The sequence below is a fragment of the Simochromis diagramma genome, unplaced genomic scaffold (genome assembly GCF_900408965.1).
Source record: "Simochromis diagramma unplaced genomic scaffold, fSimDia1.1 OVJJ01000026.1, whole genome shotgun sequence".
NCBI lineage: Eukaryota > Metazoa > Chordata > Actinopteri > Cichliformes > Cichlidae > Simochromis > Simochromis diagramma.
This window is the reverse complement of record NW_024386985.1, coordinates 9,088,174-9,104,507: the sequence shown is the minus strand read 5'-3', so window position 1 is coordinate 9,104,507 and position 16,334 is coordinate 9,088,174. Positions and strand designations below refer to the sequence as shown.

Here is a 16,334-nt window from a genome sequence, read left to right as displayed (position 1 = left end):
CGTATTTGTTGAGATATTTCATCCCGAACCAATGTTCTGGTCTGTGCCGTGGGCTGACTATAAACTTGCAGACTGGGGGATTGAGATTTCCCTCAATCAATTTACTAAACTTTATCGCACTGTAACTGACTGGATTACAGGGACTATAAATAAATGTTCACCAAAAGGGAAAATGAGCATCCACAGCCGTAAGCAGTAGACCGAAAGGGAGGCTATAAATAGAGCAAACAAAAGATAACAAAAAATAACCTGAATGAGTAAATAAAAATGTGAAAATGCAGGATTTTAGCATTGGCAGGAGGCCCAAAAAAGCCACACCATGATTTAACACAGATCAAAGAAGGGGAAGAAATTAGAAATACTTTCACCTCTGCAGCAAGTTTGTAAGGTCAGACCACAACAACAGAAGGTAAAAAAAGAAGAAAGGGAAAATTAAGCTCCTTGCTGATAATAAATTGGATGTGCTGTGGGTTTAAATCTTCACCTCTCCGCCTTTTTGTCAGCCTAAAGGCTCCACCTGTTAACTAGTTGACAGAGGAAGGAAATATCTCCACCAAGATGATAATCTCTGTCTGTGGTTTGCTGTGAGAGTTGGGTGAAACCCCTCCTATGAGATCCAATTAGTCTCTGTCTTATAGCCTCTGAAATAAAACCGGCTTCGTAAAATAACAGGGACTTCTGAAATATACATCATTTTAACTGTGGAAATCTCAAAAGCTTTTTCCTTTTTCTTTTCCAAAGAACAGGAGGGGAGTTGTACATTAATTCTGGACATTCAATTCTTGACAGAATGAACCTCATCCATATCTTCCTGCTGCTGGGTGAGTATCACAGATAACACTTGATTGACTGTCACACACCTTCTGTCACACCTCTGCTGGGCAGAATTCTAAAAAAACGAGCGTTGTCATGACAAAACTCTTGGTACCGGTGGACAAAACCATGTCCCAGCAGTTTAAGAGGCATCTGCACTCTGCTGTCAGAGTAGTGCTGACACAGAGCCAAAGCCGAGCACTCTTATTTGATGCAGATATCAGTAGTATGGTATGCGGGGTTATAAATTTTACTAGGCTGTTAGCCTGCAGCAGGGACTTTCAGACAGTGTTAAATTAAAATGATGTGCACCAGCCAGAATCTGAATAGGGCTAATGGAAATGATTTGGACTGAGCTGTCAAATTGTTGTGCAAGCTATTCCATCCCAGGCAGCCATGAGTTATATTTTAAAACTATATGGTCGTAGTAGCACTATGTGACACTGTTGTATATGTGCGTGTATAGCGTGGGCGTGTAACAGGAAAATACAGCAAATCTGTGTACATTCCTTCTGTTCCCATGGGGATGATAACTGTCTAAAGAGTTTGCTCATTAAGGCATAGGAAGCTCTGCTCTCTGTCAAACTGTGTGGCAGTCCCGTGACTGCGAGTGTTAGCAAAGAGATGTGGCTCAGATGGTCTTCAAAGCAACTCCTTAGAAGAGCGAAAGATTGTTATGCCTTATAGGCACAGGTTTACTGCTTCTAGATGTTTTAAATTTACTTGTAGACACTTACTTTAAAAATATATATATTTTTATGTCTTGATTATATAATATAAAAAACAGCAGTGGACCATGACTGACTCTCTGGCATGCAGCCATGTGGGAATAAGCCATCTGAGCTGCCTGTGGTGTTCATGCTGATACATTTTACTCATGAATGACAGAGAATAGAGAAAACATACTGTACCCAAAATGTCACTGATGTGACAGGAACAATCTGTGGTAGAATATATATATATATATATTTTTATAAATCGACTGTTTCTGTGAAACACTTTGTCCGTATTTCAGGTATGGCTGCATTTGTTCTCCAAGCTGATTCGCTGCAAGGTACGGCAGATGTTATCATCACACATAAGTACAATATGTCTGTCATAAGCAGAAGAAAGACGCCAACGGAGTTATCGTTCTCCTGCAGGTCTTCTAAAGACTGTTGTGTCCGTGTGGCCCCCAGGGTCAAAAGTCTACCTCGGAGAATCTGTGCTGCTGAAGTGCACAGTTGAGTCAAACTCCACTGCTCAGTGGGGCTTTGAGTGGGACAAACCAAAAACTGTTCTGACCCTGAACCCCAGGCATGTGGTCTCAAATGACAGCTACTTCATCACCGCTGTAACAAGGGAGGACGCGGGCAGCTACAGGTGCAAAGCAGGACAAACATCCAGCCAGCCGGTGGAGCTCATCGTGTCAGGTGAGCAGCTACAACATCTGCTGTGTTGTGTATTGTTTGTGTGCCCAAATCTTCTTGCTGGTTTAACCGAGATTAAGATCATAATGTTCAAAATATTTAAATTAATTAAAAAACAAACTTTTACAAGGGAAAACATTATGCTAATTTCACGCCCCTTATATTTATATTCAAGAATCTTTGGATTGTTTACAGTTCAAAATAATCCTTATTTATCATATACTGGGCCTTAGTGCAACCCCTTCAGTTCAACTAAATTATGCTGTTTTATCTTCTTTTCTCCTAAAGAACGCTCTCCCTCTTTGCCAACTTTCTTCTGATTGGCTGACCCTTGAAAACATAATGTTAAACCAGAATGTGGGTGTGATTTTGGTTCAGCCCAAGCTGTGTGTCTGACATGACCATATTAATGATATCCACTCTCTATGATATTATAAAGATCTGCTAGCATTTCAGGTAGTCTGCAGGCTAAGATTCTGCTTCACAAAGATTATACGGACGCACTCTGATTTCAATTTTAAACCATTCTTCAAACCTTTATTATGAGCATCTACCACTGTTACATTATTTATATGACAGAAAATTAGGAAATGCAAAGTAAACCCACTTTACCTGTCATGTTCATTCAGTATTCTCTGCACAAAGGACAGCTAAGGCAGATCAGTAAGTAATACGTTTTGTATGATTTAGATTCCAATAAGAAAAGCTGAGGGAATCACCAAACTGATCATAAGGGACACGTGAATGCCTGTATCAAATTTTAAGTGGTATGAAAATTAAGTTGGGTTTCATAAGAAAAGTCAATTACCTCAATAGGACAAAATGTACCAGTCATCTGTGGATTCCCGTGTCCCTGCTGCAGCTGAACTTCAGAATATGATTTCTTCTTTCATTACTGCACATTGCTGCGGTGCATGAAATGTAATCGTGCAATAATTATAATGTAATTTCCACAGATATGTAGTTATAGCGGTTGTGTTCCCATGTGAGCCACTTATTCTGCAGCCAAACAAGGCCCGCAAGTGCATTTATGATAATGATATTCATGAGTAAAACTTTAACATGGAAACATTTGCCAGTTGCTACAGTATGAAAGTGCTCTGGTTCTTCTTCTAATCTTTTTGCGTCTTTCAACTCCAGAGCTGACCCCTCCCTCGCTGATTCTGGCTCCCAGCACGAGATACATCTTTAGTGGGGAGAGATTCAGTATGCGCTGCCCCTCATCTCAGACGAACGCCAAAGGCTGGAAGCTGAGGCATTACTCTCCAGACTGTACACAGAGGAGAAAAGCTGTCCAAGGTGACCAATGTTCACCACTAGAGTGTGCTGTTATCACAAACAGGACTGATGCGTGTGTCTTCAATGCTACCATTGGGAACAGTGGGCTGTACTGGTGTGAGGGACCTGAGGGTCGCAGCAACTCAGTCAGGATCTCAGCAAGCTGTGAGTATTGCTGCCTCTGGACAAAATGGGGAAAACACACCAGAGACAAATAATAACACGGTGGGGTTTTAGATGTGACGTATGAGGGAGAGCATTTTTTGTTTTATGTGTGACAAAAAAAAGTAAGGAGTTATTTATGTGTACTATCTTTATCCCACAGATGACAATATCATCATGAAGACTCCAGCCTTCCCTGTATTTGAGGGGGATAAAGTAATTTTGTACTGTCAGTACAAAACAACAAACTACAATGACACAACCTTCTTCAAAAACGGAGCAGTCGTCTCTGTGATGCCTTCGAGTCCAAACAATGAGATAAACATGACTATCGAGAACGTAACAAAGAAAGACGAAGGTTCCTACAAGTGTGCATCCCCGGCCCTAAAGATGGAGAGTACAGAGAGCTGGTTATCTGTGAGACCCAAGAGCGACACCCCAGGTCAGGTGTATAATCTCAACGTAATGATTTGTGTTTATATTTTTACATTTTGTTCAAATGCCTTTTAGGTAACAGAAGCATCCAGCCTATACAGCCTTTTTTGGCTGAACAAAAGTCCCAAGATAAGCTCCAAAAGGTAGAAATGTGATTTCATAAGAAGGGAGAAGAAATAAAAACCCATGGAATGAACAGGCGAAGTAAAAAAGGGAAATCCAAGCCTTTGCATGCACACAGAAGGCTGACTCCAAGGTGGGAACAATCACAGGTGGGAACAAGACACAGGTGGGAACAATCAGGCCACCAGTAGGAAGGCAAAGGAGGAGGTTAAGGGTTTGATGCACACAAGGAAGAGCAGTCACCAAAACTCATAAAAGTGGTTAAAGAAGACAAAGGAGATAACACAAACACCAAAGTCACAAGGAAAAAATTGATATAGAAACACAATAAGTTAGTAAGTAATTAAGTTTATTTATATAGATTTTTTCAAGAACAAAAGTCCAAAAGTGCTTTACAGGTACAATATAATATAAGATAAAACTATTAAACAGTAGTTCACGAATAAAGGGAGGCATCTGACCTTTAAGAAGTCTAAAAGTGATCACCAAAATTGTAAACTGAACAATAAAGAAGAAGAATTTGACTCTAATGAGAGCTTTTAGAGGATTCAGCCTCGCAGCAGCCTTTTGGACCATTTCCAGGCGATCCAGGAAGGATTTGCTCAGAGTAGGAATAATGAATCACAATAATTGAATCATGTTGAAATAAAAAGATGAATGATCATTTTCAATTCACACTGAGAGACAATATATCTGAGACAGGCAATGATGATAAAAATACGTTTGCACAAGACAGCCAAGATCCTTTTAAAACTGAATGCCTGATCAAAAGTGTCCTCAGATTTCTCACTGTGGGCAGAAGTGAAGCTGAAATGGGTCCATGATTCTCAATTACTCTGGGGACAAAGTTATCAGGGGCACAAATAAGAACAGTTTTCAATTCCATTAAGTTTTTAGAACATTGATTTGGCTATAAGTTTGAGTTTGATATGTCCAACTGAATATCATCTGCATAACAATGGTATGGACTATCTTCAGAGTCATTCAGGATATGTCCTAGTGGAAGCATGTACAGGGTAAATAAAATAGTTCCCACAAGCAAACCTTGGGATGCACCACAAGATAAAATGGCCAGAGAAGACAGAATGTTAGCAGAAGCAGCTCAAGACAAATAAGAGGAAAACAAATCTAGAGCTGACCCATAGATGCTCACTCATGACTGATTCATGATAAACTGTGTCAAAGGCAACACAGATATCTGACAGAACAAGGGCTAAATGTTCACCTGCATCTCTATGCATCCATAAGCTGGCTGGAAACCATCTTTTCTAAAAAAAAATTGGAAATAAAAGGCAATTTTGAAAACAGTCTAAAATTGTGATGGAGGAAAAGGTCACTTTTTCTTTCTTTCTAAGAGGGTCTCTAATAGCCTGTTTAAAATAGGAAGGGACACTGGCAGAGCTAAATGAGATGTTAATTATCCTGAGAACACACTACGTAATAGTGGGGTTGGTAAAATGTCAAGTGGGCAGCAGGAAGGTTTCATTTTATCAACTAAATTGATGAGAGCATTCACAGATATCAGTGCAAAGCTCTCAAAGACGCATGGGCGGTTAAGGCAAGTGGTGAGAAGAGAGAAAGGATGGGTAATGTTTGCTCTGAAATGTTGGATCTTATTAGCAAAGAAGCAAAGAAAGTTTTTACACTCTTTATTTGAGTGACTAGTCGGAGCAGGAGATAGAGTCATAAGAATGTTTCTAATAATGTCAAATAAAACTTTGGGATTTCCTCAGAACCAAAACACTACAAATAAATGACAAGTACCTGGGACGATATCAGGCCAACTTTGTCATTAATGAGCCATTAGAGAGGTGTACTACGAAGGGAGATTAAGATCAGTTAGCAACCTTTGTCGACAGCTCCCTTTAGAGGCTATGGAACACTAACCTTTAATCTTTAAATGTTTACAGTTTCAGAGCTTTAAATTGCAGCCATCAAGTTAAAAATGAACATAGGATTAAAATAATTAATTCAACTTAAAATGTTTGTTTTATTGCTCTGTGCGTAAAATTACAAGATTAATAATTTCCTGCTGCTTTTTTAAATGCTTTTTATGCTTTTTTTTAGCCTTTTATATCGGGAGGACTTAGTAGAAGCAACAACCATTAGAAAGTAACCATAAGCCAGAGGTTAGACAAACTATTAGTATAAAACTTGCAAGTTTGAGGCCGGATGCTGGCATCTCATCCTATATCTAAGATTAGAGTTGGTCTGCTTCAGAGCTCTGTATTTCTTGCTCAACACTGGGCAACATTAGCCTGTTCACCCAATCATAAGCTAGAAACAGTACTGGTAATGTTTGTGCTATTTGCCATAATTGATTGGGTTAGCCACATTTCTGAATGAAGTGAGCCCACCTTTGTTGTGTGCTCCACATGCATCACAGAAAGTCATAAATGAAAACCCAAAACGTTAAGTGCTATTTTTATATTGGTAACACTCCATAAAAATATAATTCGAGTATTAATTTGCCTACTTATTCAACTGTGTCCTTTTTTTTTTGACTGATTATTGTAGTAGATGTAACAGTAATTCAAGGTATGCAAGCAATGAAAAAAAGCACCCTGTGAATCACATTACTTTGCACCCCATTAGCAGGTTTCTTCAGCTGTTAATGAGAAATCAGACTAAATGATGTGGAACAGTAATGTATTTTCAGGTACAACCTGGTTGAGCCTTTTTGCACTGAAACAAATACTATTTGTTCTTGTCAACAGGCTACTGGAAATGGATTATCCTGTCTGTTGGACTTGTATTTCTGTTTCTTATTCCTCTATCGGTCTGGCTTTTTTATCGCCACAGGTAAGTTACAGTACCCAGGAGTTGTATATATGTTGTTAGACAGATGATGTCTTAGCATGACTCAAAAATCCAACAAGCTGTCAAATGCTTCAGGTATTATCATTTGTTTCTTTTTTTAAGATACCAGATGTTGGGTACTTGGAAACGTTGGCCATTTTCCAAAGAAGACGTGCCAGCAGTGCCGGTTCCTGCAACTAAGCAGGACGTGACGGAAGTGCAGTGGGACCTGTCGTGGATGGAGATGTCCAATCTGTTGGATAAGCAGATATACCCCGGCACTTAGAGTTTACACCAAGTTTAGTATTTTCTGTAAGCTCCAGCATAAGGTGATCCCCTGTGGTAGTTCAGTCAACATAACGCCGCTAGCATGATGTAAGAACAGTTGTTTAGCTATTGCCAGTCAGTCAAACAAACAGAACTTCCTTAGTGCCAAATAAATATTAATAGAGAGTGATAAAGAGTCAAAAGCATCTGTCGTATAAGTCCACCATATGGTATCGAATTATTATTTCAGTAATTTAAATTTTACAGGTCTCTCACTTTAAAATGCTTTTAGATGGTGTCATTTTCTTTGTTGTATTTTATTCCAAATTACCTTTTGTTTTCTACAACTCGTGTATTTTTGATTGTCTTATGCCTGACTTTAATGATTTAAAGATGGATAACAACTACAAATGGAAACCATGAAGTTATCATGGCCACTCTTTAGCCTATGCTGCATACAAATAATAGTCTATTCCATTTCAGCTGACTTAGTGGAAGTCAGGTTTATAATTTCACAATCCCCTAGAGGCTCATTTATGCTCTGGATTTGAATGATGCTCTTTTTTGTGGAGACCCAACATCATTATGTGTCTGTCAGGATAATTACAGGAGCACGGCACATTGGATGACTCATCCTTGAATATGTAATGGTTTTGTAATTTGAAAGTACATCACTGGAAATACATGTATATACTGTATATGTAGACAAACATTTTATCTTTGGATTTGATTAAATTAATTTCTTCAATTAAAAATCAATATATTTTTTATTTGTGGCCTTTGGTGCTAAAACACCCACTACACTCATTATTTGCATAAGCTATAGTAAGATTTTTTATTGTTTTTTAAAAAGCAAATGTAATGATTTCTATTGAATGATGTAGTGTAGTTATGTAGCTTTACTGTGGCTAAACTGACATAACATTTACCGCTCACTACCTGTCTGAAACCAGTTAGTCTGGATTTCTGCACTGCTGTGATGATTTAGATACAAACACTTTGCTCTCTCAGTCACACTTTATGCAGTCAAGGCTGCAAGAACTCGTACTAAAATATGCCTGAATACAGACTTTATCCACTCGACCTCAGTGAAGAGCTTGGGACCATTCACAGGCACTTTTAAAACAGAAGTAGGAAAAATGGAAGCCAATCTTGGTAAGTTAATTGAGAAATATTGTTTACATTTTTGAAGCAATTTGAATAAAAATGAATCAGCATGGAGCTGTGAAATGTACTTGGGGCTTATCACAAGGCGAAACAACTTATAAAGTCTATCCACAATGCTTTTTTGTTGTTTTCTAATTTTTCACTGCAGATTGTAAATACCAGTTAGTCAGAAGCAATGATGTGAAAGAAAGAAATCTGTTAAACACATTCCTAAATTGTTATTAAATGTATTTGTTTGGATTTGGATTCAATAACTAGAGGTCATAGACAAAATTCATGTGTTTGCAATTGGAGCATGTAGTTGTAGCTTTGAGAGCCCTGTTAGACACTAGCTAACAAAAACAGAACCAAAACCAAAAACACCAGTCTGGGCATTTGCTTTTAGACAGGAGACATGCCACTAAACCAGTTATGCCAGAATTTCCTTGTGCCCGGAAGGAAAGAACATTTCGAGTTCCCAGCAACCTTTTGACAAACATCCCTCCTTATGAGCGCTCCGCCCAAGAAGCTTTGTATATGTCAATACAGTTGAGAGAAAAACTTTCCTAAGAAAAACAGCCCTGCAAAATTCTGCTTTTGGTTAACTTCTTAATCGTGTTTTGACACTGCAGTTTTCTTCGTTGCCTTCTATAGTATCGTCTGAGCTTATATATTTGATGCCAGAAAAGATCATTTGTGTGTTGCACTGCATTGCATCATATAGCCTACGCTTTTCAGCTGTTTCAACTGAATATTTTGTCAATAAGAGGGACTGAGGCATTCTTATCTGAATTAATATTTTCTCTTTCTCCTCTTGTTGCTTCTGATCACTTATTCATTTTGGTTCGGGGTCATTCTAAAAATGTTTCACTATTTTAGTTTTGACTTGTTATTCCTCAGACAGAAATGAAAGGGTCAGAAATAACTCTCCCATGCACAAATTTCTTAGAACGTTCCTCTTGTGTCAATCATCTAAAGCAGTGGAGACAACTGTGGTGATAACAATGTCACGCTGAATGATTCTATTCTGCTCCTCATTTTGAGGAGATAAGCCCGCCTTCTATTTTAAAGCTTCTGTGCCAATCTGGTCACAACAAGCTGCATTATCATCAATCCAAATAAGTTGTTTCACAATCCTAATAAGAACACAATATTATTTCTTTTTATCTGCAACAAAAAAGTTTCAATATTTTCTTTGTTTTTCAGAGGAGACTGAGATCAGGGTCATACTCATAGGGAGTAGATGGGCTGGCAAGAGTTCATCTGGTAACACCATTCTGAGAAAGGAGAGATTTGAGTGTGGCCGAACAAGAACAGCTCAGTCTGAAGTGAGACATGGATTGGTGGACGGCAGGAAGCTCACTGTGATTGATGCTCCCGGTTGGAGCAGCTCCCTCTCCCTTGCTGAGATCCCAGAGGGGGACAAGCAAAGGTTTAAACTCAATGCATCCAAGTGTCCGCCTGGACCAAATGCTTTTCTCCTCGTTATTCCAATAGACTCGGCTTTCTCTGTGGAGCAGAAGACGAGTGTGGAGGAACACATGAAGCTCTTAGGTGAACGGGTTTGGCGATATACGATGGTGCTGTTCACCTGCGGGGATTACCTCGGGGAAAAGACAATAGAAGAACACATTGAAAGTGAAGGACAGGCACTCAAGTGGTTAATAGAAAAGTGTTTGAATAGGTACCATGTATTTAATAACAAGGACAAGAGTAACTTATCTCAGGTCACAAAGTTGCTGCAAAAGATCGAAGAGATGGTGTGGTACAATGGTGGCAGTTACTACAAGGTAGAAGAGCACATTTTCCAAGTCATCAAAGAGAAGCAAAAGGAGGTAGCTGAGAGAGCAGAAGAGAGAAGGAAGAAGGCCGAGGACCAAAGACAACACATGAAAACATTCATTCCAGGTGAGTGTGACAGAAGGAGCACTCAAACACATCCCCTGTATTATATATTATGACATAATGGCAGCAAATCATGGTACCATATTTATTCAATCAATGCAAACATCAAGATGAAAGGACTAATTTGCCACTTTATGGGACATACAACTTCCCAGAATCATAACTGTGCCCATCCAGGAAATAATCCACCACACAACTTCCTATAAAAGTATTTGTTAATACAACTGGATAGATGTATGCATTAAAATAAAGACTGGATTAAACAAGGTTCATATAGTAGTACGTTAGGTGGATTTTGCAAAAGTCAAACAAAATCAGGTTGTTAAAACTGCATGTTAAGCATACAGACGTGAAAGCAATGCCAGTCTAACTTAAGCATCTGAAAATGTCAAACTATTTATTTTAGCATTATGTGCGGGGAGAACCTGGAAAAAAGTGACATTTAATGCAAAGAAAGACTGAATAAAGGGACATTTTACAAACAAATACATGCATCTAGAAAAAAAAAAGAATAAATTATACCTCAAAAAAATCGCATAAAATTCTGTGTTAAAACGACATTACAATAACAAACATTTCCAGTTTTTAAAGTCCAGTATTTTAATGTGTTGAATATGTTAATGAATTCTATTACCACATACTTCCATTGCCCGTTGCGATTCAATGACTTTACAGGCCTGCATATGCCTTGATAATTATATCTCAGTATAAGCTGCTGTAAGCTCCAAGCCTAACCAATCGTTGTTTTGTCCGATAACAGAAGAGATGAAACATATCCCAAAACTCCAGATGATTCTTCTGGGAAGCCGTAATGTTGGGAAAACCTCTGTAGGGAACACTATCTTGGGGTACAAAGACCAGGAAGATGGAAAAAGAACGCCAAAGTCTGTTGCCTGCCGGGGTTTTGTGGCTAAAACTGAAATCATTCTTGTTGACACACCAGGCTGGTGGAAAGGCTTCCCTGTGTTCGACACTCCTGAAGCGATCAAAGATGAACTGATGCGCAGCATGTTTTTGTGCCCTCCCGGGCCCCATGTCTTCCTCCTGGTGATAGATGCAGATGCATCGTTTAATGCCAAACACTTAGATGCAGTGACATCACATGTGGAGCTTCTTGGTGATGGAGTGTGGAGACACACTATTATAGTTTTTACCAGAGGAGACTGGCTGGGAACAAACAGCATAGAGCAGTACATCGAAGGAGAGGGGGAGGCCCTACAGTCTCTAGTTGAACAATGTGGAAATAGATATCATGTAGTTGATAATAAGAATGCAAGTGATGGTACACAAATCTCAGAGCTGCTGGAGAAAATCACTGAGACTGTGGCAGCAAATGGATGGAGCTACTTTGTTCCAGACCAGCAGATATTTCAGACCCTCGAAGACAGAAGAAGGAAGGTGAAAGAAGGAGCAATGCTGAGGCAAAGTCAAGTCAAGGCCACACGAGAATCCCTTGGAGGTATGCTTCACTATCACCTAGCATCAGTGTCACAAGTAAAAACGTGCCGCAATGTCAGAGCTGTTTCCACACCCACATATTAAATAGATAGCAGAGATGGACAAAATACAGAAATATACTTCAAAATTTGTTGAAAATGCTAGAGGATATGAGTGACTGTAATAGATACAATGTTTCTGGTTATTCAGTAATGATAGCAGTATAGTGTCTGTCACATGTCAAATAACTTGTCAATGTCCAGGTAATTACATCTTATCAAATGCAGAAATCCGTTCCCAAAGAGAATGTGGAGCTGTATAAAACTTTTTAAAAAAGAAAATATAAATGTACAATCTTAACAGTGACAGAGCATTCTCACTCAGACCATATGCAACATGACATTTTCCCATTTCACTTTGCTCTGACAGCTGTTTTCTTCTCAGTTTCCAGTAATAAGCTACAGGAACTGAGAATAATACTGCTTGGTCAGAAGACTGTTGGAAAGAGTGCAACAGGAAATACTCTCCTGCATAAAGAAGTCTTTGCATCTAGTCAGAATGAACAATGTCAAATGCAAGATGGGGAGGTTTCGGGCCGACGAGTCACAGTGATTGACACCCCGGGCTGGTGGCAGAACTCCTCATGCTGCACAGATGAGACAGACAAAGAAATTGCCCGAGGTTTTTCACTGAGCCCAGCAGGAGTTCATGTTATTCTGCTGGTCATTCCTTTGGACCTGACATTCAGAGATTATCAACGAGTCACTCTGGAGAATCACATGAACCTTTTTCATGCCACTGTATGGAAACACGCAATGGTTCTGTTCACATATGGAGACAAACTAGCAGATAAATCTTTGGAGGAGCACATTGAAAGGGAGCATAGTGCCCTGCGCTGGGTGATTGAGAAGTGTGAGAACAGGTACCATGCCATTAACAATCTGAAAAAAATGGATATGAATCAGGTGACAGAGCTGTTTGAGAAGATAGAGGAAATAGTAGCAGGAAACAGTGGCAAGCTCTTTTGTCCAAACATGAATGAAATGCACCTGAGAATCGAAGAGACGTTCAAGCAGAAGCAACTGAAACATGTGCTGAAGCAAAGACTAGTGCGGGAGTACGGGAGGAGAGAGCTGGAGCTAATGAAAGAGTTCAAGGAAACACTCCATGAGCTGCAAAATGACATTAGGGGAGGTGCGACGGGCACAAAATCCAAGTCACTGGGTGAGTATTTTGAGGAAGATAATAAATATGTTTATATTCAGCCTATTTTGTAAATGATGATTTTTTTTTATTAACATGTTTTGATGATTATTATTAGTTGGTGACAGGGTGAAACTCGCAACCAGGTCTACTGGTCAGGGGAAGAGAGATGGCAAGGAGGAAAAACTAGATACAAAAATCAGCCAAAAAATTAAAAAGCTGGATGAAGATATAGAGAAATTATCACATTTTCTTGGAAACAGCAAGGAATTTTTGATCCCTGATTGTAAGTCCAATTACATTATCAACCCTAGCATTTAAAGTATTACCAAGCACAAAATAAATCTAAATGTGTGTTTTGTTTTCAGTTAAAGGAAGCAGTCCAGCACCTTCTATTCCTGAGTCTTTCTTAGAGCGCAAACAATCAACCGGCAACTTTGAGAAAGTTCTGAGTTGGTTATCGAATCTTCATATCGGCACAAATGTGGAGAACCAGCTGACTCTCAACTTCTCTCAAACATCAGGCTACAGATCTATGGTGCCATCCGACACCTTTGACTTTGTCGGAGAAGTTGAAGTTCCCGAGTGAACAAATTAAAAGATTACTACATTCTGTATTGAATTTAAAAATGTAGAGAAAAAGAGTCCAACAATACTGTGAATTTATGGGGTAGCAGCGCCTCTCATGTTGGAGAACTGTTGGAGAATTGGCTCAGGTAGCTTAATCTGAAAAATAAGCTACCATTGCTTGTCCCAGCCTCATTAGCACTGTTTGCCTTTGAGCAAACAAGGAACAGTGACTATGGGGAATGTGATCGACTGTTCACCCACTGAGCTAAACCGGTGACCAGGGGGCATGTCTCTTAAATATGATATATATCACAAACTCAGTCTACATCCTTGAGTAAGGTGTTCCAGAACCTGGAACCTCTATTTATTTCTCTTTATTTCCTATCACTGTCCATTCTGATTGTAATAACTCAAAATGAAAAGAAAAATAAATAAATAAAAAATAATAAAGGTTCAACAAAATATGACAATCAAGTGGACAGTATAGCAAAAGCTGTGATTTTCTACTTGAGAAAATAAAGCTGTTGGATATCTTTCTTGGCCTTCAGGTAATAATTCTAATTGCAGTGCCGGTAAGGACATGAAAAAAGAAAAAAAAAATCATCAATTAAACTGGAATTTATGGACAAAGTGAAAGAAACTGTTGGACCGAGGCATCAAAGAAAAGATATCATGAAAAAGAAGTTGAGAATGCCAAGTGGAACTTCCTAAGACCCGAACTCTTCCACGGCATGCATTTTTAATTTCTCTTTGACATTTGGGCATATTGGCACCTGATGAATGTAAAAACAAAGAATTACCAGATTTTTTTGTTTTTACCTGATTTTTTGTTTCTAAGAAAAATAAGAGCCACATATTAGGATATTCATTTAAAATTTAGCAGTATAATGTCCTTGTAAGTGGATATCAGGCCCTTGTAAAGCAAAATTGAGTATTTGGTCTAAATAACGCAAAATGTGATGTCCACATATGTGGACGTCGGGTCCTAGGAGGTTAAAGATGACAGGCTTACAACATCAGCATCATCCACCCCAGGTAGCACCCCTTCCATTACCCCTAACGACACCCCCTTCCCCCGCATTAGTCCCTACTCTTCACCGGGTCTTCATCGCAGGCACTGGTTTCATCTGCATCCTGCACCTCTCTTTGCTGCACCCGAGACCCACAGTCCCAACCCAAGCGCAGACATGGGAGGAAATGAGGGAGGAAGAGAAAGGTGGCATTTCTTCGTGCTCCGATCTGTGGTACAGAAGTCTTTCAGAGCCAGAGTCGGTGGGGGACTTCTGAGGATTTCTGCAGGCCAAAACAGGATTGCAGCCTGCAGAAATCCTCAACCATGGATGGCACCAACACCCAGGTCAACCTCAAGGTGGATGACCCTGCAAAACTTATACCACCAGATTGAAATCTCAGACATGGAAGCCAAGTGGCAAACCTCATGGCCACATAAACTCAAACCTTGGGACATGAATGTTTTGACACCATCAGGCTTCTGAAAACAGACCAGCTATGTAGCTTTGTATTTTTCACATGGGGTTTTTTTGTCCTCTGGTTCCACATTTGCCTCGCTTTCTACCTCTGTTCCCTCCGCCTCCATGCAATTTAAATCAAGCTGCGGGGTGGGGGGTATGACGACCTATAGTACCTACAGTATTAGCTCACTAGCACCAGACTGCACTGCTACTCCTCCCCATCTCACAAATGCATCAACTTCATTTGTAACCCTAACATTGGTAATGTGGCGCATTGGTATGCATCGCCTAGATGTCCCCGTTCCATTGTCAGCGATGACTTGAGATTAAAGTTGAAATATCTTGCCCGCTTTTTGTTTACTTTAAGATTGCTGGGGATGCTAAAGTGACAAGGTATTTCAGTCTGTATCTCAGGTTCCTGTCTTTATAGGTTTAAAATTATGTAGTGCTTTTCTCCATCAGCATGCAGATGGAGAAATATGGTATATGTCTGATATTGTGCCCAAGCCTGCAATGGGTTTGCTTTGGCATGAAATTTCAGCTTTTTTTCATTATGTAAAAGAACATCTGTGGCTATGTGTCTGCTGACCTGAAGTGATTTCTTTTCCATTTCCATTTCTAAATGGTAAGTAGTACAGTTTGTTGGGTTTGCAACTTTTTTCTTTCTTTTTTTATGTGACACTGAAGTGCCCAATTTATCAACTTTTCTGAGGCGCCAGACCTGTTATTTAAATATAGACATGTATGGTATTTACAGAAACATGAGAATCTCAGCTTAATACTCATTAAACCATTTACATGTCCACCAGATACAGCTAAAACAACAAGGAATGAAAGAGCAGGTAAACAGACTCTACAAAAAGATGTAAACAAAGATCAGATTCCCCTGTTCACCCCACAGCATATACACAGACAGACATTGTCTCTGATGAAAGGATAGATCTCACAGATTTCAAAATTGGAAGTGTCAGCCAGCAGCAAAAGAAGACCAAAGTTACGCTTCATGGTTGAATAACATTAGCATGAATTCTGTCTCACCTTTGTGTTTAATCCACCACGATTAAACCATATTTCCTGCAAAGTTCCATATACCAGCGTGCTTCAAGAGCAGTTTCCCTTCATAAATCACTATTATGAGCCTTATTCGCTTGTTTACTCACAGACGCATTATGCAACAGCAGTGTACAGTGTGGCTGTCCACTTTTCTATCACTACAAAAACATATATTAACTGTAACAACTTTAAAGAGACTCTTAATCAAAACATCATAAAACCCTTTCCCTTCCTGTTGGATGTGCAGATGGTTTGTGTGTGA

General features: G+C 39.4%; 2 protein-coding genes across 2 annotated transcripts; both read left to right on the top strand.

Moving 5' to 3' along the window:
* Window positions 1-67: 67 nt before the first annotated feature.
* On the top strand, window positions 68-7,991 carry LOC120738816. Its single transcript, XM_040040308.1, has 7 exons — window positions 68-821; window positions 1,829-1,867; window positions 1,956-2,225; window positions 3,363-3,665; window positions 3,826-4,104; window positions 6,938-7,022; window positions 7,143-7,991. The coding sequence occupies exons 1-7, from the start codon at window positions 791-793 to the stop codon at window positions 7,303-7,305; spliced, it is 1,170 nt and encodes a 389-aa protein (XP_039896242.1). The 5' UTR covers window positions 68-790; the 3' UTR covers window positions 7,306-7,991.
* A 265-nt stretch (window positions 7,992-8,256) lies between these two features.
* Window positions 8,257-14,341, top strand: LOC120738899 (GTPase IMAP family member 8-like). The gene is made up of 6 exons (XM_040040469.1): window positions 8,257-8,441; window positions 9,639-10,340; window positions 11,098-11,796; window positions 12,219-12,998; window positions 13,096-13,263; window positions 13,346-14,341. Exons 1-6 carry the CDS (start codon window positions 8,426-8,428, stop codon window positions 13,564-13,566), a joined length of 2,586 nt encoding a protein of 861 aa, XP_039896403.1. The 5' UTR covers window positions 8,257-8,425; the 3' UTR covers window positions 13,567-14,341.
* The last annotated feature ends 1,993 nt before the right edge of the window (window positions 14,342-16,334 follow it).